At 38.2% G+C, this 24,879-nt stretch overlaps 2 protein-coding genes across 3 annotated transcripts; one reads left to right on the top strand and one right to left on the bottom strand.

Moving 5' to 3' along the window:
- Positions 1-314: 314 nt before the first annotated feature.
- On the bottom strand, positions 315-12,644 carry LOC124639703 (macrophage migration inhibitory factor-like). 2 transcript variants are annotated; one of them, XM_047177156.1, is made up of 3 exons: positions 12,388-12,644; positions 10,386-10,558; positions 315-462 (listed from the first exon to the last, which is right to left on the bottom strand). In XM_047177156.1, the coding sequence occupies exons 1-3, from the start codon at positions 12,493-12,495 to the stop codon at positions 384-386; spliced, it is 360 nt and encodes a 119-aa protein (XP_047033112.1). In that variant the 5' UTR covers positions 12,496-12,644; the 3' UTR covers positions 315-383. The 2 variants fall into 2 exon arrangements, with proteins under 2 accessions (XP_047033112.1, XP_047033111.1); XM_047177155.1 differs by lacking the exon at positions 315-462 and adding an exon at positions 2,998-3,943 and having other exon boundaries at positions 12,388-12,638.
- Positions 12,645-13,726: 1,082 nt separating this feature from the next.
- LOC124639701 (E3 ubiquitin-protein ligase siah2-like) lies at positions 13,727-23,871 on the top strand. The gene is made up of 8 exons (XM_047177153.1): positions 13,727-14,001; positions 18,648-18,782; positions 19,509-19,760; positions 20,093-20,176; positions 20,878-21,073; positions 21,341-21,482; positions 21,712-22,140; positions 23,485-23,871. The coding sequence occupies exons 1-8, from the start codon at positions 13,949-13,951 to the stop codon at positions 23,628-23,630; spliced, it is 1,437 nt and encodes a 478-aa protein (XP_047033109.1). The 5' UTR covers positions 13,727-13,948; the 3' UTR covers positions 23,631-23,871.
- Positions 23,872-24,879: the final 1,008 nt, after the last annotated feature.

Genomic DNA, 24,879 nt, shown 5'->3' with positions numbered 1-24,879 from the left:
CTATAACTTCACTATAGGAAGGCGCAAATCAAGTCTATAATATTTAATTATAAAAATAATTAACGCATTGCAAAACGACTCTTGGAAACAACATTGATATTTACTTTGACAGATTGATTTTTTCAGTTTTTTTTGTAGCATTCGCATTCGAAACCATGTCTTTTGAGCTTCAGACATTCAAATTCAAAAGACAATTCAAAAGACTTGCTGCTATGCTTTCTTTTATCAAATCTGTTTTTTCAGGGGTATGAATTAAATTATTGCACAAATCGTGGATAAAATAGTGCGGTATTGGAAATAAAAACAACAATGAATACATAAAACGCTTTATTTAAACTTAGGAACCTAGCAAACATTGTTTATTCGTAACTGTATTTATGAAGTTACCCAAATAAGCTGTGGAAAGTCGTGCCCTTGTATCCAACATTTCCTACAGGATTGTCTTGGAAAGTTATGTACATTCTGCAACAAAGCAACAATTTTTAAATAGTAGGTACCTCCCCTCCATCTAATACTGAAAAAAAAAATTGTTACCAAACCCTTTGTTTCAGCTGAGGAAAATGCCTGACGCATACACACACCGCCCGGGGAGACGGTGAGGTTATGTGGGGCTTGCACCCACTAAAAACCTCAGCGTTTGTGCCGTCTTCTGCCTTTTTGAGAGGGGCCACGAGGACCAAAGACGACTTTCGTGACCTCTCGGCAGTGGCTGGTCGCCTCCATCTACTGGCGATCCATCTCAGCAGCAGCTCGTGCAATGCAGGTAGCAGGAGTTCCCCGGTCTGCTACCCACTGGCTGCTGCTAGGGCGGCATCTGGGCGGCGTAACGCGTCCGACGCCTGCCTACCCTCCGGCGACGAATTGGGTCCGCATGAGCGTCTGCCTCACGGACCCGCTCCGCCGCCTCCTTCTGCGATATTACTTGTTCGCAGAAGGTATCTATGGCTTTCCAGCCGGCCTCGCTGCCGATCATCACCCTCACCAAATTCGGCAGCGAGAAGTCCTGTCCGGTATTTGCCGCCAACGCATTGCGCTGCTCGTCCCAGGCGGGACACAGCTCAATGGTGTGCTGCGCTGTATCTGGGCTACTACCGCACTGGTGGCACACGGGGGTAGGTTCCCGTCTAGCCACCTTATGCAGGTAGTAGCCGAAGCAACCATGGTTGGTCAAAATTTGGGTGATACGGAAGGACAGCACTCCGTGCCTTCTTCCCACCCACTCTTCGAGATTGGCCCTATTGCCGCCGCAGTCCAATGACCAGCAGTAGGCGTCGCCAGTCTATCCTTCCACTGGGACAGGACATCCTCCTGCGCCTGCTCGCGCCATCTTCTCACAAGCTCGGGCGGAGGACGGTCGCCGCTCGAGCGAGCATTAGCTCTCCGGGAATAAATCTCCGCGAGCACTTGTGCCTCTAGATCCCACGGGGGGGTTCCAGCCAGGGCGCATGCGGCCTCAGCAGAAACGGTCTTATATCCACGGATGACCCTGTTCGCCATGATCCTCTGTGGCTTACGCAGTAAAGCCCTATTTGAGGGACTCCTCAAAGAATCTGCCCACACCGGTGCTCCATAGAGCGCCATCGATCTAACCACCCCCGTGTATAGCCGCCGACATATCGCGCTTGGTCCGCCCGAGTTCGGCAACAATCGACCAAGGGAGGACGCAGCATTGATTAGCTTTGGCTGAAGCTGCAAGAAGTGCTCGCGGAAGTTCCACAATCGATCTATTACCAGGCCCAAGTATTTCATCTTGGTTTGAACTCTTACCCTTGTAGTCCCAAGGGCAAGGTGAGCCCCGACAGGTGGACGACGCCGGGGTCCATGAAATACTAGGGCCTCCGTCTTCTCCAGAGCAACGCGCAGTCCGAGCGCTTCAATACGGCTGATGACCAGGGACACGCACTGGATTGCCGATTGAGCTGCTTCGTCAAAAGTCTCACCCCGAGCGGTAACGAGGGTGTCATCTGCATAGCAAATTGCACCCTGCCCGGCGGTAAAGCCGCCACGCAGGGCCCAATCGTATCCGATGTTCCACAGGAGTGGTCCCAGGACTGACCCCTGCGGAACACCGCACGTAACAGAGCACCGTACCATGCGCCCGTCGCGTCTCTGGTAGCAGACGCTCCGTCCTCTCAGGTAGTCTGCCACTAGCTGCCTCAGGTACGTAGGCACTTACCAAACCCTACCGCAGTCCTAGAACATGGACTGTAGAAGGCATATAGATGGGTTTCGTAGGCATATTTTCTGAAATGATACCTTCTCTAAAACTTTAGAAAAGCAGTTGCCTGGCCTAAACATGAAGTAACTAAGGCACATTCAGGGGCCCGATTCTCCTAATTTTACTTAAGCGACATACAATTCACGTTCGACTCGATTCGACTGATATCCGATCCCAACTCGATTACGATTGAAGCGTATGTGGCTCTGTGTCCGCTATTTTTTCTTTGAAATAAATGTTTTTATCCTTTTCTGTCATTCAATAATAAATCATTTTGTCTGCAAATGATTTACGATTGCAAAATGATTGTACAGCAAACTACCGTATAGACCAAAATTACCAAAATAGCAGACCAATCGCACACCAATCAAATACGATTGGTCTTTTATTATATAGTAGCAGAATGCCCGATATGGTTAAAACTGCTATTGCGATCATATTGCGATTCGATTTCTATTCGATTTTGACATTATTAACTTAGGAGAATCGGGCCCAGGGCTCTAGTCGGAAGATAGACATAGATGGCTACTGCGGGCTGCGGCAGGCATCATTCAGAGATGTCATCTCCCAGAATACGGTCCTTATCATCCTCTGCCCTTCATGCATGTTAGATGAATCGATATGGTAAAAGCAGGTGTTGATGTATCTGTCACCGAATTGAGAGTTTGTGACCCCATGTGCTAATTAAGTTAGTAGTCGAAAGGTTTCATGAAAGTATGTAAACCCCAATATTTACTCAGCAAACACATCAAGGGAATTTCAACAAAAACTACGCGACGTTAAAATGCATAAATATTTATTTTTCCGAATCTCAAAAATACAGGTTACTCTTACGCTTCTAAAAATAATAAAAGAAAACATCATAAATTCATAACATAAACTTTGCTCTTAACAAAAAATAGGAAAGGACGTAAAAAAATAAAAAAAGTATACCAATGACTGGGAAATATGACTATTAGGTATGGGTATAACATTTTGACTGAAGGTAATAGTCCACAGGCCCGCATCGCACGTATCGGACGTATCGCATTATAGCATAGCCACCTATATGAGCGGCCCGTACGATAAGTAGACGCAGTTGTATGAATTTTAATGGGCAAGTTACTAAAATCGATCGTGCGATGCGTCCGATAAATGCGACGCGTGCCTGTGGACGCTTACTTTAGCTAGCAAAATACATTGCTTTTTTCATCGTTATATAAAAAAAAATATCCATTTAATAAATGATGATGGAAATGAACCAGATTTGATCATGCGATGAAAAATTAAACCCATTTAAAAGGCACTATAAATATTGTTCTGGTTAAAACCTCTTGTAGGGCATAATGGCAGTAACTTATAATGTGAATAAATCAGGATAATACATTCTTAAAACTAAAATATAAAGAACACACCAGACTTGCGAATTTAACCAACTTCAAAAAAGGAGGTTCTCAGTTTGCCCTGCATGTATGTTTGTGCGCGATCACCTCACGTTTGGCTGAACCGATTCTAATGCGATTTTCAGCGTGGTATTTTAAAATTTTAGGAATATTTTTTTTACATTTCTTTGACAAAAGTCATTGAACATACTCTGAGTGTCAGTGAAATAACATTAGTCTGGTCTGACCTTTACAGAAGAAAAAATAATACATTTGTATGTAGGTTTATCCGAAAATAGCGTGGAACGTGGTGCCCTTGAAGCCGACGTTTCCCGTGGGCTCATCTTGGAATGTTATGTACATCCTGAAAGAATTATTATTATTAATTCCCATGCATATGATTCTGTATGAATGTGTTTTTTACATTAGTAATATCCCCATGAAATGCTTATAAATAAGCTATGGTCCTTAGTTGTGAACTTCCCTTTTCATGCCGAAAATGGTTTTGTCCATCGAGGTGAACGTTTACTTTTCCCAAAAATGGGTCATCAAAAACAATTTTGGGTTCAGACACCCAATCAAACAGTATTCATCATTCCTTATCCCAATTAATTTACTTGTAGTTGACGCAGCATGTCTTCTTCCATACCATCCTATCTGACGTCAATTCAAAGTAATTTTTTTATTTCAAATAAGCCTTTACGAACTCTTTCAAAACGTCAAGCTAGTTTTGTTTACACATTTCACAAGTAACACTCTTGGCAGCCATATCGCCTTTCATTTCTCACGATTCAAACAAACATTACATTTAGGTAATATTACGAAGAGGTTTTAATACTTTATGATAATGTGATCATAGACCACCTTTTTATTAATAATCTTATCAAAGGGTATTGGGTTGAGGAGGTCAGACAGGCAGTCGCTCCTTGTAAAACATGGGTAGGTACTCAGCTGCATCTGGTTAGACTGGAAGCCGACCCCAACATAGTTGGGCAGTTGATGATGATGAACCACCTCTAATGAGCGTAGTAACTAAAGGACCATGTAGCTATATTGTTAATTTGCAATAGGTCTTAAGATCATATGAGTCAACCATGAATTAATTAATGATTGCTTATTAACCACTACTGCTACTAATTCCTGACAGCCGCGTCCTTCACGCGAGTCCCGGGGGAACTACGGCCCGTACCGGGATAAAATATAGCCTGTGTTACTCTGGAAGAGTGTAGCTTTCCAACAGTAGGTAAAGATTTACACCGAGTACAAACAAACAAAAAAATCTTTATAATATGTACTAAAGAAATAGATTAAGCAAATTGTTGTTACAATTATGCACAAAATGAAATAAATTATGTACCAACAACATATGGTTATTATTATTTTCCAGTTTATGGACAAAATAAACTTTTTTGGTCGATAGAGTCCTCCTATTGTGGTCAAAATCTATGACTATCTACAGTCAGTCCCACTAAAAATCATCTAACAACTGATACTAGATTGAAAATAGCCCGACATATGAGATGACAATGTACACGCACCTACGTCCGGCGCGTTCAATGCAGTCAGACCTTGCTATGCAGATTGCCTAGATATCCATCCTCCGAGCCTTTTTCCCAATCATGTTGGGGTCGGCTTCCAGTCTAACCGGATTCAGCTGAGTACCAGTGCTTTACAAGAAGCGACCGCCTATCTGACCTCCTCAACCCAGTTACCCGGGCAACCCGATACCCCTTGGTAAGACTGGTGTCAGACTTACTGGCTTCTGACTACCCGGATGCAACATAACAACTGCCAAGGATGTTCAATGACAGTCGGGACCTACAGTTTAACGTGCCATCCGAAACACAGCCAATGGTGTCTAAGATATACTTAGAAAGTACATACAAACTTAGAAAAGTTGCATTGGTACTTGCCTGACTGGTAGATTGCCTAGATATATAGTGCAGAATAGAGGATGTTTGTTGCATGGTCCGACACGGCATAATATGAAGACATACTAGTACCTACATTATATACCGAAATAATAGAATAAAAAAGAATAACAAAATCATAAGTCGAGAAAAAAGTACCTAGCCATTAGGAGGGTATTTTTCCATTATTATCATTTTGGCTAATATTTTTTTTAAGAACAATTAATTTTTAATAACTATTTGCATTTTTAGATAGCTTATTTGAAATTAATACCATAATTTGACTCTATTATTGATTTTTATAAGTAAATCAAGTTGCAAATAATCTCTCTAAATACCGTAACTAATAGCTTGTTCTAATTAAAATTACTTAATGACAAAAGAAAATACAATTAACAGACTTAATAGGCGTTTAGGTGCAAACCTATTCAATTAAACAAGCATGCTATCTAGCCCGCTTATCGCGCCAGAAGTGTAATTATTACACTCGAGTGCACGATAACAGGGTACTCTTGACGTTATACCTACACATAGTCCAAGAGCCAGCGCCCGCCAGAACTACGTTATTTTATAAAGGCTGAAAGTGTGTGCATCTACCAGGGCCCCGATTCTCCTAAGTTAATAATGTCAAAATCGAATAGAAATCGAATCGCAATATGATCGTAATAGCAGTTTTAACCATATCGGGCATTCTGCTACTAATAAAAGACCAATCGTATTCGATTGACATTTGATTGGTGTGCGATTGGTCTGCTATTTTGATGATTTTGGTCTATACGGTAGTTTGCTGTACAATCATTTTGCAATCGTAAATCATTTGCAGACAAAATGATTCATTATTGAATGACAGAAAAGGATAAAAACGTTTATTTCAAAGAAAAAATAGCGGAATGCCACATACGCTTCAATAGTAATCGAGTCGGGATTGGATCTCAGTCGAATCGAGTCGAACGTCAATCGAAGGTCGCTTAAGTAAAATTAGGAGAATCGGGCCCCTGGCATTGGGTATGAACGATAGACTACTACGAAGTTTGACTGACGGTGGCTAGAATAATATAAAAAAAAATACTTTACCAAATTTTTTGTCAGTCGTATCCTATAATATACGGACCACTTTTTGTATGTATGAGATAAATAATTGCTGTTATAGAAGTGGTCTGTACCCATTGTAAGGTAGATGCACACACAAAGTTTCAGCCTTTATAAAATAACGCAAGTCTGGCGGTCGCTGGCTCTTAATCTAACAGTCTAAAACAATACGACTGTTAGATAACAATATGTGTTTATAAACTTACGACTAGCGAGACCTACTGCAGAGTCTGCAGAGATCAAAGATTATTTATTGACTGCTGGGTTCCCGCGGTTCTATTTGAATAGCTACTTAAAAAAATATAAACAACCAGTAAATATTTACAAATAAATAAGGAAAAATATAACTAAGTTTCAACGAACTTCATAAGCATCGCTATCAGCGGGAATAGTGCCCAAAAGACTTTATATAAATGTTATTAAATCATTATTACCCACGACGGAACGGAGCAGGTATATGCGTTTAGGGTGAGACAGAGATGTGCGTTTGTGTGTTAGTGCAAAGTAATGTTCCCACCTATCTTCTAAACTTGTGGGTTTAGAAAAAAAATCAGTAGTTTATTCGTCCATAAACGTTATTTCTTTTAAAAAACGTTGAACGTGAAAATACGTTATTTTGTTGGTGGACCTTAATATGTATTTGTGTAAAAAGTCCTATTCTGATTGTGTACCTTTAGTTAAGTACCCTACTCATAAGTCATATGGAGTACCTATAAATAGATTCGACCTCGTTTTTAGTACCCACTCTATAAATTATCGGACTCGCACTGCGTAACACAGTGTTCTTATCATCCTCCGAACCTTTTTCCCAACTATGTTGGGGTCGGCTTACAGTCTAACCAGAAGTAGCTGAGTACCAGCGCTTTATAAGGAACGACTGCCCTATCTGACCCCCTCAACCCAGTAACCCGGACAACCCAATACCCCATGGTTAGACTGGTGTCAGACTTACTGGCTTCTGACTACCCGTAACGACTGCCAAGGATGTTCAATGACAGCCAGGACCTACAGTCTAATGTGCCATCCGAAACACAGCCATGGGTGTCTAATGGACACACTCAGAGACATTTAATGGTTACTTAAGCCGTTCCTTAGTGCAGAATGTCTATGAGAATCTGTCACTAAGTAGTGACTTAAGTAATCAAATCATATACATATTATAAAGTACATACAAACTTAGAAAAGCTGCATTGGTACTTGCCTGACCTGGAATCGAACCCGCGCCCTCATACTTGAGAGGTTGGTTTTTTGCCCATTAGGCCACCACGACTTCATAACACACGAGTTCTGGAGGTAGTTATTATAACAGACAGACAGAGTTAATTTCGCATTTATTTAGTAAGGATTTACTTAACAACGCGATGCCTCGGTATTTGAAATAATTTGAATACAAACACGACCCCATTTCCCATGGATAAATAAGTCGTTATTTCCACGTTATTTAAACTTTCAATGGCGTGTGATGATCTCTCTCTTAACCATTTACTATAGACTTTAAGATATTTGTTTATAAAAATACTACGTTTGAAATTGTGAAGCTATGTATCAAACTAGCTGCTTCTCACGGATTTACCTACTCGTCCATGGAATTTGACTTGTTTAAGTAGGTATCTCATAATACATAAGCCTTCCAAGAGTATATTAGATGAGGAAACAAGCCTATACAAGAATTAAATAGGTTTTAATATTATTAAGCTGAATACATAGTTTGTTTGAACGCGCCAAATTTTAGAACTACTGAATCGATTTAAAAAATCTGTCAGTGTGCGGAAGCTGGTTCAAAACAATATTACCTACTTTATTTCTAACTTCTTCGATTACAATAACTTTTTTATAAGATTCGCACTAGAAATCTCGTCAGTTTATAATAAGCGTATATTTTACGGAGTAAGCAAAGATGAGCGGATATGCCATAATGCGCCTCCTTCTACGTCGAATTTGTACGCTGGGCATGAACAAAACGATCATTTACCTTACCAGTGAATCAACGAAGCATTCGAGTTCTTTGAGACATCTGTCAACGATTTTTGGTATTACAAAAAATTGTCGGGTCTAAAGAAGGCGTGTAAAGGTAGAATTCCGTGGATAGCGGCTACGACAGCCGCGCGCGGCTTACGACGGTCGTCGGCCGCGCGCGACAATAGTCAACCTATGAAAATGTATGGCACCGTTGCCGAGGTCCGCGACAGTCGCGCGCGGCCGACGAATTTCGTAAGCCGCGCGCGGCCGTATGCATCTCAACATGGTCTAGCGCTTAGTAACATCTATATAATTTTAGTAAAACCAGAATTGAATTGTTTTTTATTTAGTCGGCAAAACTTCCTTTTGTTTTCATTACAATACAAATGCTTTTGAATCAGTATTGGGTAGTATCCTTCATCATTTCTACTTTTTAAAAATAGGGTCGATTGGTAATCTATTTTCATAATACAGCCACAGCAATACGTCATCCTCTTCTTCTTCAAGGATATCAATTAGCACTTCGACTAAAGGGAACGGACGAACAAAATCTACTAATTTCAACACAATGCCGCGCGCGGCTTACGAAATTCGTCGGCCGCGCGCGACTGTCGCGAGCCTCGGCAGCGGCGCCATACATTTTCATAGGTTGACTATTGTCGCGCGCGGCCGACGACTGTCGTAAGCCGCGCGCGGCTGCGTAAGCCGCGACCCACGGAATTCTACCTTAAGGGCGATAACAGTCACGTTCCTCTTCTCCCGCACACCCGCATTTTGGCGCGCTACTTTCCGTTATGGCACCTCCGCTAGTCATTTTGTTCTCCATGATATAATCTAAGTACCTATATAAGACATACACCTACGCATATTACGTCTGTCTGTCTGTTATTCTTTCAATTCCGGAGTGAGCGCTATTGAAATTGCTGCGCCTCGATTCACAGGTGTTAATAGCTAAACAAATGGTACTCAATGGTTTAATTTAAAACGTAGGTACAGTCATGGATATTAGCATACTTCGTATGTCTGACTCACAATGAATATAGTATTTATTTTAATTGTAAAGCAGGCTGTTTCCCACGATTTCACTCCGGTCCTGAATAAACTAGGTACTTCATGTAGGTAGTTGCCCTTATAACCAATTCAATGACAACTGGCCTGCCGAAGATATTTCGAAACAGACCAAATCACATTTAGCAGATAGACCTACTGCTTTTACTTGCTGCCCAGCTGCTTAACTTATTATTCGATATAAACGTAAATACTAGAAAGAATGTTACGAATTAATGTTAAGAATGTGACTGCAGATAAAATACCTAGTTTGGAAGGACAAAACATGCTGCGCCAACCCCAAAAAAGAATTGGTATAGTTACCGGCACGGATATTGACCTCTCGGCGGAAGAGTGGGGATCGCTTTGCGCACTGTACACATAAGGCAATAAACCAATAAATCGCTTCTGCGCAGGTTAAGGTCATGGCTCGATATCCGTGCCGATAACTATATGTACAAGGGCAGAAGGATGATCACTAACCATCCATAAGGAAAACTGACAGTTTCTTATACAAACCAGACTTTACCAACTTCTTCTTCTTAATCTTACTACCATTCCCAAATCATTTGGGGTCTGCACAATATGTATTTTACTTCCATTCCTCATTCCAGACTCCATACGTCATACCACCCACTCCCTTCTTCTTCATGTCTTCTTTCAGGCAATCAATCAATCTTTTCCTCTGTCTACCTCTGCCTCTCCATCCTTCCACATTCATACTTAAAACGCTCTTTGTAGAAAGTGTTTCACACCATCTCATCACTTGCCCATACCTTACTCAACAAATAGTATATTTACCTATCACTCTTGACTCCGAGCTCTTGTTCAACCAGCTCGAAGAGTACTTTTGCATGTTTCTTGTTTTGTTCCACGCCAAGTGCCCCGATTGACATGAGGTTGGCAATAGCACAGGGGTCTGTGGTGCCCCCAAAGCTCATTGGAACGTCCGGGATTACAGACACCACACAGTACTGTGAAATCAGACATAATAAAAAAAATGTTTTTGTCAGAATCAATCTTTTTTTGCTAGCTCTGGGTTGCGAAACAGAATGATGTGATAATAAAGTTGATTTGTTTTCTGTGAAATCAAACCCAATTTTATATTGATTATTTTTGTCATGAAAATACAGAATTTTGTGATCAACAGTTTTTTTGAGATTAAAGTAATGTGGTTCAGTGTGAAGTCACACTAATTTCAATTTTCCTTTATTTTATATTGTTGCATACTTACTGCCAGCCTCAACATAGTTGGGAAAAGACTAGGCAGATGATAATTTAATTCAAAAATAAAATTTTATCTAATTATTTCTTTATCTGAACAGTTAACCACTCTAACGTCCGGGCCGCGCGACCGTTTCTCTCTCTAACGTCCAGCCGCGCGCGGCACCCGAACCACGCGCGACTCGCAACTTCGTCGTAACAAAAAACCTATACAGCTACTGAACCGTAATGGCTAAAATAAAGAAAAAAATGGTTAAAGAATACAGATCAAAGTTAATGATATTTTAAAATCGTTAGTTATAATCTTTGATACTAAAATCCGGGTTAAACATGATTTTAAGGAGAAAAAAACACATTTATTTCTACCATTTTAAAATATAAGGGACAACTGTTGCATATTTTATCAATAAAATATTTTCAGAACAAACTAGGCTTATTACCCTTTTTTCTGATGTATATTTGATTATATTCGGTTAACTCTAAGTATTTTAATTAAATCGAAACAAAACACTACTCTTCGTAATTTTACCGCGATGTCTCCCGCGCTCGAGAAGGCTATTACGAAATTTTCAATGAATTTAGTATATTTCTGTTTGAAAAATGTATTATTTTGCTTATTACGATATTAAATATAATATTTTAATGCAAAGTTTGTAAAATATGTATAAACAAAACTAAGATTGGCCTATGACCTTGACCGGACTTTTTTCGAAACAACAATCGTTTGAAGTTAAAATTAGACTAGATTTATCAGCTAAAACTGTGATATTTAAACATCATCGTAAAGCCCAAATCTTCTAGTTTATTTTGATGTATAACACTTGTAAAATAAATAAAACAAAACGACATAATAGTTGACACTTATAAAAACACTTAACGAAACGAACGTCAAACGCGTCAACTGAACTTAATTTTTTTTTTTTGTCAAAAGCTTGTTACACTACCATCTCTTATTTTTTCGTCAAACTATTTCATCAGCTATATAGATAATCTGTCAAAACTCAACAAATAATACCGTATTTTAAAATAGATGGAGTTAAACACAACTCGTCGCTTTGGATACTATAGTATCCATGGGCGTATGACGCTACTTTTTTCTTGGATACTGTACTATCCACGGACGTTAGAGTGGTTAAAGATTAAACAACTAGATATTGGGTGCAATAACATTGAGAACAATAACAATATTAATTAGTATTGATAGCTGTACAGGGATAAGACTTTCTTTTCTTCATTCAACATTTTAAAAACCCTATAAAGACGACCCACTGACTAAATGTTCTGTTAATCTTCTTATTTGTATAAGAGGGATTCCAATTAAATTCATTATTCATGGAGAAGACAAAATATTTGTCACCTGAACTATTTTAGATGATATTTTCATACTGTAATCACATAATTTTGTTTCATTTTCAGTTTTATAAATGGGATATATAGTTATTTACTAATAAGAAAGTACATTCTCATTTCTGAATATGACTTGCAATAAGCTTTTGCTCCTTTAATTGGTCAGTGGGTCGTCTTAGGGTATTCAAGTAAAACAGAAGATAAAATGGGCAATAATTAAATATTTAAATACCTGTTCAGGTTTTCCAAGAGCCTTTGCCAACACCGGCACAGCTTTCAAAACAAAATCTTGAGGAATTTTGTTCCTTGCCACATTTGTTTCAATTCTAAAGTGCGGCATATTGAATATTTACTCAGTAACTTGAGCACGACTAGACTATTGAGAATCAGAATTAGATTCTATGCAGTAGGTTCAGCAGATTGCGAAAATGTGTTTCTGTCTGACTGAAATGAAATGAAAATGAATGAAATCCGGCCGGCTCAATGTCAAACAAAGTCATAGAACTAAATGTCATTGGTTTTGATTTATGCTCCAAAGATGGCGCTAGTATTCATTATTGCAAAAATAAATTCGCATGGAAAGCAAAAAGTAATAATTATTTGTTTTATTGACTGGATTGTTAATTAACTTATAATAAATTAGAGATGATAATAATGTTAAATCACACGTGACATGAGATAACACGGATGAGCTATTATTGTCTATGGGTGGTGAATTCCGGTAATTCATCGCCAGTGTTGTGCTCGTAATATCGAGGAAATAAATAATGGAATGATTAAATCGAATAAAATCTTCAAGTAAGTTTACATCCATATTAAACTATCTATTTTTTCTAACCTGGGCCCCGATTCTCCTAATTTTACTTAAGTGTCCTACGATTCACGTTCGACTCGATTCGACTGAGATCCAATCCCGACTCGATTACGATTGAAGCGTATGTGGCATTCCGCTATTTTTTCTTTGAAATAAACATTTTTATCCTTTTCTGTCATGCAATAATGAATCATTTTGTCTGCAAATGATTTACGATTGCAAAATGATTGTACAGCAAACTACCGTATAGACCAAAATCACCAAAATAGCAGACCAATCGCACACCAATCAAATGTCAATCGAATAAGATTGGTCTTTTATTAGTAGCAGAATGCCCGATATGGTTAAAACTGCTATTGCGATCATATTGCGATTCGATTTCTACTCGATTTTGACATTATTAACTTAGGAGAATCGGGCCCCTGAACTGTCCCATTGCTGGGCAAAGATCCATTTCCCAGTAGATGCTAGAGGTCCCTGCATTCCTATTTGGTCTCTACACCTCTCAAACCATTGTGTGGAAATTGGCACCAAAATTAACGATGTCTTACCGGAACACAAAACTGTGCCTTACAGCCTTTTATATATGTTCCCCATATACACGTTATTTAAATGAGTCATAGAAAAAAAAAACATAAAATATATACCAATCGAACACAACATACTTTTTTAAATCAATAAAAAATATCGATTTGTTTTATCGATAACAGTTAGGTGCATCCCTAAAGTTATTAAGTGCAGGCGGGCGGGGGCAAGGATACGCTGCTCCGTCTATGGTGCAGCACAATTCATGCACTTATGAGTCGTGTAGGTACTTTCGTTATCAGAAATTCGCCTCGAAGCGTGCAATCGTCGGCCATGTTATAAATACAACGTTTTGCTTTGTTTCACTCATTGTGCCTAATAAGCTTGCTTTGGTTAGGTTAGTGAAGTTTTTAATCAGTGTTTGAAGCTAAAGGTTGTGTTTAACGTCTTTGAAATGGGTGCAGAGCAATCTACCACGAGTAGGAGCAATGCCTCGACTCCAACACAGTAAGTGTTACTCAATATTTTGTGTTTTAATTAAGTATCAACATGATATTAGGATAGCTATTTTTGTTGAGCATTTTTATTATGAAGGTAGATGCTATTAAAGTTTGTTTATATAAACAAAATAACATTGTAGATTTGTTGTTGTTTTAAAACATTACCTACTTTGAAGACTTTGAACACTATCAGTGTTCATCAAATAACTTTGCTTCTCCGAAGATAGCCATTTGACAATTTGCGCATGCACATGAAAATATTGTACTGTACCTACCCAGTTTACATTTTACTAAACAAAAATAAACTGCCAAGTGTGAGCTGGAATCACAGGAAAGGGTTGGAATCACAAAAAGCAAAATTTTGAAAATGTTGAAGCGAAAAAAGATTGTACCTAAGTAAACAACAAAACATGTCTTGTTACGTACTTCCAATATTCTATCTATCTTTGGGTTTGTTTACTAACGATAGGAATTTGACAAGACCTACTTGTATTTGTAAGCGTGTGAATTTTGGGCTGCGGGATTGTTCGAAAGAGTTACCGCGGCCCTGGTACATAAAAGGCGTACGACGAAACACGACGGTTTTTAGTCAGTAAGAATCTGACACTCCCTCACCGCTGCTAACCCACAGCGGGAGGGGTCATTTGAAAAAAAGCGTGTGAATGTTATTCAGCAAATCCACAGATAGCAGTAGATAGCATATCGGGAACGGCGGTTCACCAACGTTTAAGCTGAAAGGACTATTTATTGACATAAGGTCATCTGGGTCTCGTATCGCATTACGACGGAAGTTTATACCTATGTAAGTAGGTAAATAAAAATGGCGTCCCCGACTCGGGGCAGTTATGCCAATTGCTCTTATACAAGCACTCTTTTATGCAGGGTTTTTTTTTATTACCATCTATTTTACCTGCATTGGTTCAGCCCTTCGCGTTTGAAAGTGTGACAAACTACAAACTTACTTTCGCATTTATAAATAATGAGGATAATTTAAATGAATGATTAATGAAAATATGAAATAAATTAAAAAGCTGTAGCTTAGCTACAAGTAGGAAATCATCTAGAAACAATCTAATCAAAATTCATATTTCTATGACCAAATAAAACCAAATCATTACGAGCAATCTTAACTTGCAGGAAAAACATGTACCTAATTCTAGCCGACCCTTTTTTGTTAGTATTTTCAAAACACGTGCGTAGCAGGTAGGTACTACTACTACTCACTCACACTAAACATCTACAAAGTTTTGAAAAAACAATAGAGCGCGCACACATGTAACCAATTCTGCGCAGATTCTATGAATCCAATATCCTTTTTAGACGGACGGTTTTCGTCAAATAAGTTTGCCTCTTTGAAGTCAGCCATTTAACATCTCGCGCATGCCCAGTAGCGTTTTGATGGAGGACGTGGACGTAGATGCCAGGACGTGGTGCGCCAAATACAAATATAAATGAAAAATGTTTTTGTTGATATTTTACCTAAATTAGCATCAGATATGAGGAAGCACGATCTTATCATTTGCGATAGCAATATACTTATTTATGTCAGTATTTTTTTAATGTTTTTGTTAATTCTTTCAAATAAAATTTTCCTCTTAAACCTGTAAAAAATACCAAGTACTAATATTGAGTTTTATTCGTATTTTATCTCGTTCGGGGAAACCCCACTTCCTATGTAACAAGCTACAAGCTAACGTGACTGTTCGACCGATTGTTATCCGCATAAAATATAATTATAGATAATTTCAGTATGACAAGTGTCCATCGTATGTACCTCCACAGCCTCCACTTACTTATGTATTCTATCATGTAGTGCGGTATGAAGTATGTACATACGACTAAACTGTAGTAGGTGTATGTTTTGGTGGAATATCATCAATTAATGAGACCCGCTGTGGGTGCAGCGTGTTAATTATATCACGCTCAATATTATAACAGCGATACTGTGTGTCTGTGTACTGAGATGTCTTTATGATGAAATGTACTTTCTAAGTAGGTATATCTTAGACACCAATGACTGTGTTTCGGATGGCACGTTCAACTGTAGGGCCCGGCTGTTATTGAACATCCTTGGCAGTCGTTACGGGTAGTCAGACACCAGTCTAACCAAGGGGTATTAGGTTGCCCGGGTAACTGGGTTGAGGAGGTCAGACAGGCAGTCGCTTCTTGTAAAGCACTGGTACTCAGCTGAATCCGGTTAGACTGGAAGCCGACCCCAACATAGTTGGGAAAAAGGCTCGGAGGATGATGATGACTTTGTGTGTCTGTGTATATGTTTGTTACTTCTTCACTCACAAACGGCTGATCGGATTTTAAAAAAACTTGGCATATTGCTGCCAATTTTTAACACGCTTATTTTAAGATTAAGAACTACGCAGCATTTTCAAATGCGCATAAAATCCCTTAGAAGTTCTCAACTCTGTAAACTTGCTATCTAAAAGTAATTTTTTCAAATCCTACCTATAAACAATAATACCCACCAAAAACATTAAATGTAAAAAAATGCCAAGTCTCTCGATGCAGTCTTTCCATCGTAAAAAGTTTTGAGATCTCATAGAAGCCAAGTCCTATTCAAAATATTTTGTAGTTATAAATCAACATTTAGTAACTGTATCAATAGTTTTCTTTATATTATAATTATAGTGACTTGGCAATGAGCACAAGAAGAAACAAATAAAACGGCATATTTGGAGGAGTTGAAAGTTACACAGACCGCATGCGTAAACATTAATATCAAATTTTCTTTTGGTTTATCCGTGTCGTCCCAACCGAATTTCGGCAACGGCAGTCAGTCTTAGTGTACTCTCGATTCATTTACTTTCTTAAGCGATGGCCCGTAAAGTATTCTTAATTATTGTATTGGAGCATGTAGTCGGTAGTGACCATCATGATTCACACATAACAAATAATCTGATCACTGGTCTCGTCAGTAATATTTGCACATAATTCCAGGCAGCAAGCAGCTTTTGATTTGTGCTCATTGCCAAGTCACTATAATTATAATATAAAGAAAACTATTGATACAGTTACTAAATGTTGATTTATAACTACAAAATATTTTGAATAGGACTTGGCTTCTATGAGATCTCAAAACTTTTTACGATGGAAAGACTGCATCGAGAGACTTGGCATTTTTTTACATTTAATGTTTTTGGTGGGATCTCATTTATTTTTTATAAGTGTATTTCTTTATTTTTTTTCACGTTCCATTACACTATATTTACAATTACTACTATAACAACATATTAATAGGACTTAAACTTATATATATATGCATATATACATGTATTGGCTATGTGCAAAGCGAGTAGCGGCGGACAATAACGACCGAAGCGCACAACACGGCAGAAATTGGAAACAAATGCGGATGTTTCAAACCCGGTTTTTATCATTATATTCATTTTACAGTAAAACTATTGAATAAATTGCACTTAAATAATGTTAACAACACTATTTTAATCTTTGGTTTTATTTATATTCGCAAAGAAAATTATAATGTTTACATGGTTATTATTTGACAGCTTCCGCAAATGTTGTAAACGCTACGCGTCGCCACCGTCGCGCACATAGCCAATAATAAATAACTAACAAACTAAATAGAACTAAACTAACTAACAAATAAATAACTAAATAAATATACTATATCTACTAACTTACAAACTACAACTATAACTAGCTAATCTAAACCAAATAACACGTAAAGTTCTCCGAATATCAATTATCATTACAATATTTTTTAGTTTCGAAATGGTTTTTCATAGACAGATGGCGCTATCAAATGAAATTTATCGAATTATTTTGAAGTACTACTTAGACTGCGCTTTGTAACGAAACCATAGCGCGATTCAGACAGGTACAACGCCATCTATCGAGCGCGCATACAATATTATCGCAATACAATGGAGTTTTAGCTTTATTAATTTAATGAATTATGAACTTTATGTATTAATTTGTATTAATGATAGTCTATGTATTACATTTATACATATTTATATTATTCTTTTCTATTCTATGTATGTATTCATCCAATTGAATAGGTACTTATGGTATAAACAACGAACAAAGTTAACAATGCAGTCAAAATCCATACATAATGTTCTTGCCAAACCGCAAATATAAAATTGTTTTCTATGGCATATTATTTTTTAATGTTTTTATAATTTTTCCTTTATATGTGGCTAATGACCTATCTTGGTGCAAAATTTGAAGTTTCTAAGTCTGCTAGAAGTACCTTAGATTTTTGATGATCTGTCAGTGAATCAGTGAGTCAGTGAGTCAGTGAGTGACAAAATGGTGTAACTTTGATCGACCGTAACTCCTAAACTATTAATTCAATTGGCATGTAATTTCGAACTTAAGCTTGTTCTATTGCCTACTATTATTCACCGAAAACCTAAACTCCTAGCTTTGTCCACGTCGAAGATATAGGGGGGGCGAAACAGCCGCGAATCGCTTCGAGAAAAGATGGTACGGCCGTGCCCGTTTTGCTCGAGACTTGGCTGGGGCACTGCCGTGCCCCCAGATATCTTCAGCTTGATATTTATTTATTTGAATCCTTGCACAGAAGAAATAGGACGAACTCCTTCTCTTCCGAGGGTCTAATAAAAAGATCTTAACGTAACATGTCGATGTAAAAATGCCATGTTTCCACAGGAGACAGATGAGTCAGGCCGAAGTCAAGCGAATGCTGGACCAGCAGAGGCTGCAGTACGAGAGGAAACTGCAAGAGGTGGTCAATAAAACGAAGCAGGAGGCAGCTGCCAGACCCCCTACTCCTCAAACTATAAGGTACTTGACGATACTTTATATGAAGACCTACCTAGATACCTTAGTCGCTCCTTGTACTTAAAACACTGGTGGTACTCAGCTGAATCCGATTAGACTGGAAGCCGACCACAACATAGCTTGGAAAAGGCTCGGGAGATGATGATGACCTTAATACGATAAATAAGAGTTAATGCTAAGTACAATAAACACAGGCATATAACCAGTACATAATTACAGTAGATAAGTATGCGCGAGTTGCACCATTGAACTGTAATTGAACCGAACCACAAATTAACCAGCCATGAAATTGTCACCCTCGGTTTGGTTATGGTGTCGATGATGTAGACAATTTAAAAAACTAAGGCTGCCTCTCCACCCGGAGCGGAGCTAGGCTGCGGAGTGGAGAAACTGAGAAATATTAACCAACTAGCTTCTGCCAGCGGTTTCACCCGCATCCCGTGGAAACCTCTGGACGAACCCGGATAAAAAGTAGCCTATAGCCTTCCTCGATAAATGGGCTATCTAACACTGAAAGAATTTTTCAAATCGGACCAGTAGTTCCTGAGATTAGCGCGTTCAAACAAACAAACAAACTCTTCAGCTTTATAATATTAATATAGATAGGATTGCACAAAATCTCCGCTCCTCAATCCTATTGGTTAATATTTCTCAGTTTCTCCACTCCGCAGCCTAGCTCCGCTCCGGTGGACAGGCAGCCTTAAGGCTAACTAAAACTATTTTTTACAGCATGGAAAGAGAGAGAGCGCCGTACAGTTATGCTGGACCCGCTCTGCAGCAAAACGCAGCCCCTACTACGCCACAGCCTCTATACCCCAACCTGAACCAGCCCCAAGCGTACCCATATCAACGCCAACCCAACAATCAATTCCACCCCCAGCCCAACAACAATCAATTTCATCCCCAAGTCAACAACAACCCTTTCCAGCCGCAGAGGCCGAATGACTTCGTTTTCGTTAACAACTTTGGACAAGCTGAAAGGTAATCAAGACCCTACTTTATTTTGGAACTGCAATCAAAGGTTTTCTTTTTATTTTATTAAGGTTAAAAAACACGACCCACTGACCAAAAGTTCCGAGAAAATGATAGATGGCTTTGTACCAACTACGTAACTGGGACTTCACAAATGCCGAGGTTAAAAAAAAACGAAAGTTAGATGACTGGACCAATTGTTTTCAAAATCTCTCCGGACTTTCGTAATAGTGATCTGACTGACTTGTTTTCCTATCTGTTACTGGGAAAAAGTGGCGCAACAAACTCCCCAGCAACGCATGAAAGATATACATAAGCTTAAACTAATCTTCTTTCGACAGTTACAATAGACCTGCCCCATCGGCGCCGTTCCTCCCGAATCGAAGGGGTCGCGGACAGGGACCCAGGCCGCGATCTATTAGCAGGTATGAATTCTCATCAACAGTATGTATAGTCTTTGCAGTCATTCTCATCTATACGAATATTATAAAGCTGAAGAATTTGTTTGTTTGTTTGAACGCGCTAATCTCAGGAACTACTGGTCCGATTTGAACAATTCTTTCGGTGTTAGATAGCCCATTTATCGAGGAAGGCTTTAGGCTTTTTATCTGGGTTCGTGCAGAGGCTCCCACGGGATGCGGTTGAAACCGCTGGCAGAAGCTAGTTTTGTATAAAGCTACTGTATAGCTCTCCTAGCTAGACTATAAATTGTACCGCCTGTAAAGCACGTGGAATGCTAATTCTGTACGTTTATTATCCCGTTGTGTATATTTGAAACTAGACCAAAACTTGACTTTGATGATTAAGTACCTATGCCTTCATATTAGGCGCAGGGTAATTTGAGATTTTTGTGGTAGGTAATTGGGAAGAGTGTCCGTATCACACAAGATTTAGATTTCATCTTGTTTAATGGATTTAAATATATCGAGTTATCGACGTTAATTTTTACCTTACCCGAATACCCCGACAAAAAAGGTCTTTTTAACATGCTTTGTTGTTTTACTTTCGCTTCGAGTTTTCTTACGAGAATTGTCCTGAATTACTTCGAAAGTTTATTTACTTAAAAAAAACGAATATACATACACCTTACGACTTATATCAATATATTTTAAACCTTAATTTCCAGACAGCGCAACGAGCCCCAGGAGCGTGACGTGTTAGACTGTCCGACTTGCCACTCGCGGTTCGGCCTGAGGATCTACCAATGCGACAGTGGTCATAGCTCGTGCAGCGAGTGCAAGAATAGAGGCCGAGTGTGTGGCATCTGTCGCCAAGTCCTCACTAACAAGAGGAACTTCGACCTCGAGAACCATATGGCTCAGGTATAAGTTCTTTAGTAATTTGCGAATTAGAATTTACTGTGTCCGGTAGTCTAGTCTTTTTAATTAAATAATTCCATCATCATGTTTAAATGTACAAAAAAAACTTTTTCTTATCATTAAGATTTCTCAAATCTCTTTTTTAATTAGATATTTTCATACAAGTAATTTTTTCAATACACCTAAATCAATTTGGATACCTACTGTAGTCGAAACGAGAGACTTTCTCTCAAAACCCTGTTTTAAACGATTCTTTATTTAACTAACCAGACGAAAGCGTTGTGCCCAAACGCTAGCGAGGGCTGTAAGCTGTACATCAAGATCTCTGACATGGACACGCACCTGCGCGAGTGTCCCTTCAAGGAGCAGGAGTGTCCGCTCGCCGCTGTGTTCGGCACTTGCTGCTGGAGAGGTAATAAGTACACCTACCTTGAAACTTTACCGTAACGAGAACCAAAGTAATGAAAGTTGTAATCTGAGACCCATTTCTAATGTGTATCTGATTCAAGTTCTTTATCTAGGTTAAAGTTTTTATAAACATGGAAAACAATCATATTATAACGTTGTGCTTATGCAAACCGACCAATATTACCAAAAGTGTTATTCAAGTCTAATTTTAATATTATTTTTGTAATTTTCAGGAAAACTGAGCCAAATAGCGGGTCATTTCGACCAAATGCATCCAAGCGGCCGTCAGACTGACGTCGATACTGAAATGGCTCTAACAAACGTGCACAACACTAGCCAAGAGGTGCATTTAGTCGTGTTAGGAACTTACAACTTCCTAACCCACGTTAAAGTATCAGAAACTGACGGCAAAGTCTACATGGCCGTCCAACTTATTGGTACCAAGTTCAGCGCCGCGAAATGGAACTACGAAATCCACGTTTACAATAAAAACGAAAAGCACCGCAAGTACACTTACACAGACAACTGTATGTCGTCCAACGTCAAAGTAGAGGACATATTTAAAGATGGCGAATGTGCTGTGTTGCCAGTGTGGTACGCCAATACATTCGTGCACAACGGTGTTATGAATTACAAGCTTTTTATCAAGAAATCTGAGGAAGGTAAAAAGGAATTTGTTAAACATCGCGGTAGGGGTAGGAAGCATTAGGATAAAAAATCTTGATGCCTTCAATAAATATTGTATGGTTATGTTAGAGAGAGGTTCCGATAACGGTATAAGTCCAAGATAAACCAATCTATGGTACATCCTATTATTATTTAACTGTTGCTATGTGCTTATATCATTCAACCGATGTGTAAGTAGATGAGCACATTACATACTTAAAATTTTACAAAGCTAGACTTTTGTATAGGTATGGGCATTCCTATAAAATGAATGTTCGTTTTAAATGCATTGCACGATAAAGGTCTATTTAAAAATACTTGATAAATATTATTATCGTTGACTACCGTCTCGTACATTTGAGTTAGTATATACCTCTCTCTTTCCTTTCTAGATAAGATAATATCACCATCGATGTTAAAATTACCTTCATATACCTATTTCTGAAAATCAGATTTTGTAGTGGTCTAATTGTACCATACAATTGTCAAACAAAGTTATTTGTTTTGACGCTATGAAAAACTACATGTTATCTTTCCCGTGCATGTTAGATAAGTATATAAAAAAACGTATTTTATAAAAACCCAGCATACAGTAAAATAATATTACATCTTTTAAAAACTATACCTAAATTAAGATGGTATAAGGAATTCTCTTGCAATGGAAATTCTATATTACAAACGTCTATTTAGAATGGTGAACGTTGAGTGTATCTCTAAAATGTTTGACTTTTATCAAGTGTTTAGTCATACATTTTGATTGTTTTAATATTCATTATTATTCTAAGAAAAACCCATAATGACCAGAAGGTGATGGTGTTTTAATATAAGTACCTATTTGTAGGACGGAAGAATTGTAATGAGCATGGTTTTCGGCTTAGTTTATCTCCTAGTATAGTAAGAATTCAGTTTGGTTCCCGTATTTACCTACAAAGAAACAAAATGATGCTACAAAAACTGCTATTATAAAATAGTAATTTTATCTGTAGAATATAGAAACCCAGCTGAAGTAGGTTAAAGATTATAATTATTATGCCCAAGTTGTAGTAACGACAAATGAAGGGATAGAAAGTTTTTGAAATCGAAAACGTTAACTTGACAGTGTTACCAACATAAAAAAATTTAAAACACTGTCAAGTGTTGCCAGATAGGGTTTACCACTGGCAAGTCTTGGCAAAAACTATAAAATTACTTGCCAGAGACAAAAAAAAAATATATAACGTGTTTATTCCAAAGTTTATCACGAAACTTGTATTCAATAAGTTACAGAACGTGATTATTACATATTTTAAAGCGTAACTTGTATGCAAAATAAGTAATTAAGTTTAATTATTCGTATATAGCCATCGCAGAAGATTCAGAGAGCCGTGGAGGGAAAGAAAGCAGGAAAGGGCAAAAACAAAAGACAAACGCAGTTAACAAGCATCGACGCGTTCAGGCGAACCGCGGGAGATCATCTTCCCTTGCCTCGAAAAATAGAAAAAACTAGCTACCAACCAACTGAGTAGCAATAAAGATGTTTGATAATCATCTATTTATTTTGATAATGCGCATGAAAGATTTTATGAAGGCTGTGCTTTACAATTAGAAAACCACAACAAAAAATTGAATATTGGAATCAAAATCTCAAAGGAAGAATTTAATATTTGGGTACGAAAGGAAGAAAGGAGTAGGTAGTCTTCAGAATTTCTTCAAAGAAATAAAAAAAAATGGAGAAGGAAAAAGTACAATAAAGGCCAAAGATCATTACGGAGGTTGGTACCTTAAATTCCCCAAGGGCTTTAGGACTACGGAAGCCGTTTTCTGCTTGAGAAAAGAAAGTTGTGCATCTACCAACCCGAGTGCAAGATAATTTCCCTAAGAAACGTAATAAAAATAATTATAATTTTAATTATGTTAAAAATAAGAATTATCATCAACCGAAAGTATAAAGGTGCGTATTGAATTCTTGCTGCCGACTTCACATTTCGCGACTGCATGAAGTCGGCCATAGCTGCACTACTGGTTTCTATGAATTTACATGAAACCGTTTTCATTGAACGTCCTTGACAATCGTTACGGGTAGTCGGAAGCCAGTAAGTCTGACACCAGTCTAACCAAGGGGTATTGGGTTGCCCGGGTAACTGGGTTGAGGAGGTCAGATAGGCAGTCGCTTCTTGTAAAGCACTGATACTCAGCTGAATCCGGTTAGACTGGACGCCGACCCCAACATGTCGGGAAAAAAGGCTCTGAGGATGATGGACATGAAACCTATTTGGATGAAAGCGGCAGCTGCACGTGCAGCAACTGCCAGATATGACATCGTCGTTCAATACGTACCTTATTGAGGTTGAAATATTTTTAATTAAATTAAGATTGCATGTATAACAACATTCACTTCACTATATCACGCATATAGCGATAGTTTGATATGATTGTTTTAATATTTTAAGTTTTTCTATTTTATCCAATTGTATGTTAACTTCGCCATATTTTATTCTATCTTTTTGCTGTATTTTTTTGTGAAACTTGTAATTTTAAATCAATAAATTGTTTAAATGTATTTTGTTTTTTCAATGTCTTTTATAACTATTTTATTTTTAAACTTGATATGTACATAAGGGACTTAACATAGGAGGGTTTGCAAATCACAAATCGGATACATTTTTATTAACTTTATTTTCATCGACAAAACTAGTGTATGTGATCTGTGACAGTGAAATCGATAAGCGGGCAAAGACGCTCCAAGATTTTCAAAG

Source organism: Helicoverpa zea, chromosome 19, assembly GCF_022581195.2.
Source record: "Helicoverpa zea isolate HzStark_Cry1AcR chromosome 19, ilHelZeax1.1, whole genome shotgun sequence".
Taxonomy (NCBI): domain Eukaryota; kingdom Metazoa; phylum Arthropoda; class Insecta; order Lepidoptera; family Noctuidae; genus Helicoverpa; species Helicoverpa zea.
Note: the sequence above shows the minus strand (reverse complement) of the source record. Positions and strands in the feature narration are given on the sequence as shown.

Bases quoted from the DNA above. Each gene is read 5' to 3' on its own strand.
- LOC124639701 (XM_047177153.1), top strand. From the start codon at position 13,949: ATGGGTGCAGAGCAATCTACCACGAGTAGGAGCAATGCCTCGACTCCA. The intron at 18,783-19,508 runs GTACTTGACGAT...TATTTTTTACAG, and splicing joins CCTACTCCTCAAACTATAAG to CATGGAAAGAGAGAGAGCGC. The intron at 21,074-21,340 runs GTATAAGTTCTT...TTAACTAACCAG, and splicing joins TCGAGAACCATATGGCTCAG to ACGAAAGCGTTGTGCCCAAA.
- LOC124639703 (XM_047177156.1), bottom strand. From the start codon at position 12,495: ATGCCGCACTTTAGAATTGAAACAAATGTGGCAAGGAACAAAATTCCT. The intron at 10,559-12,387 runs GTATTTAAATAT...CTGATTTCACAG, and splicing joins CTCTTGGAAAACCTGAACAG to TACTGTGTGGTGTCTGTAAT. The intron at 463-10,385 runs GTAAATATACTA...GCTTTGTTGCAG, and splicing joins CTCGGAGTCAAGAGTGATAG to AATGTACATAACTTTCCAAG.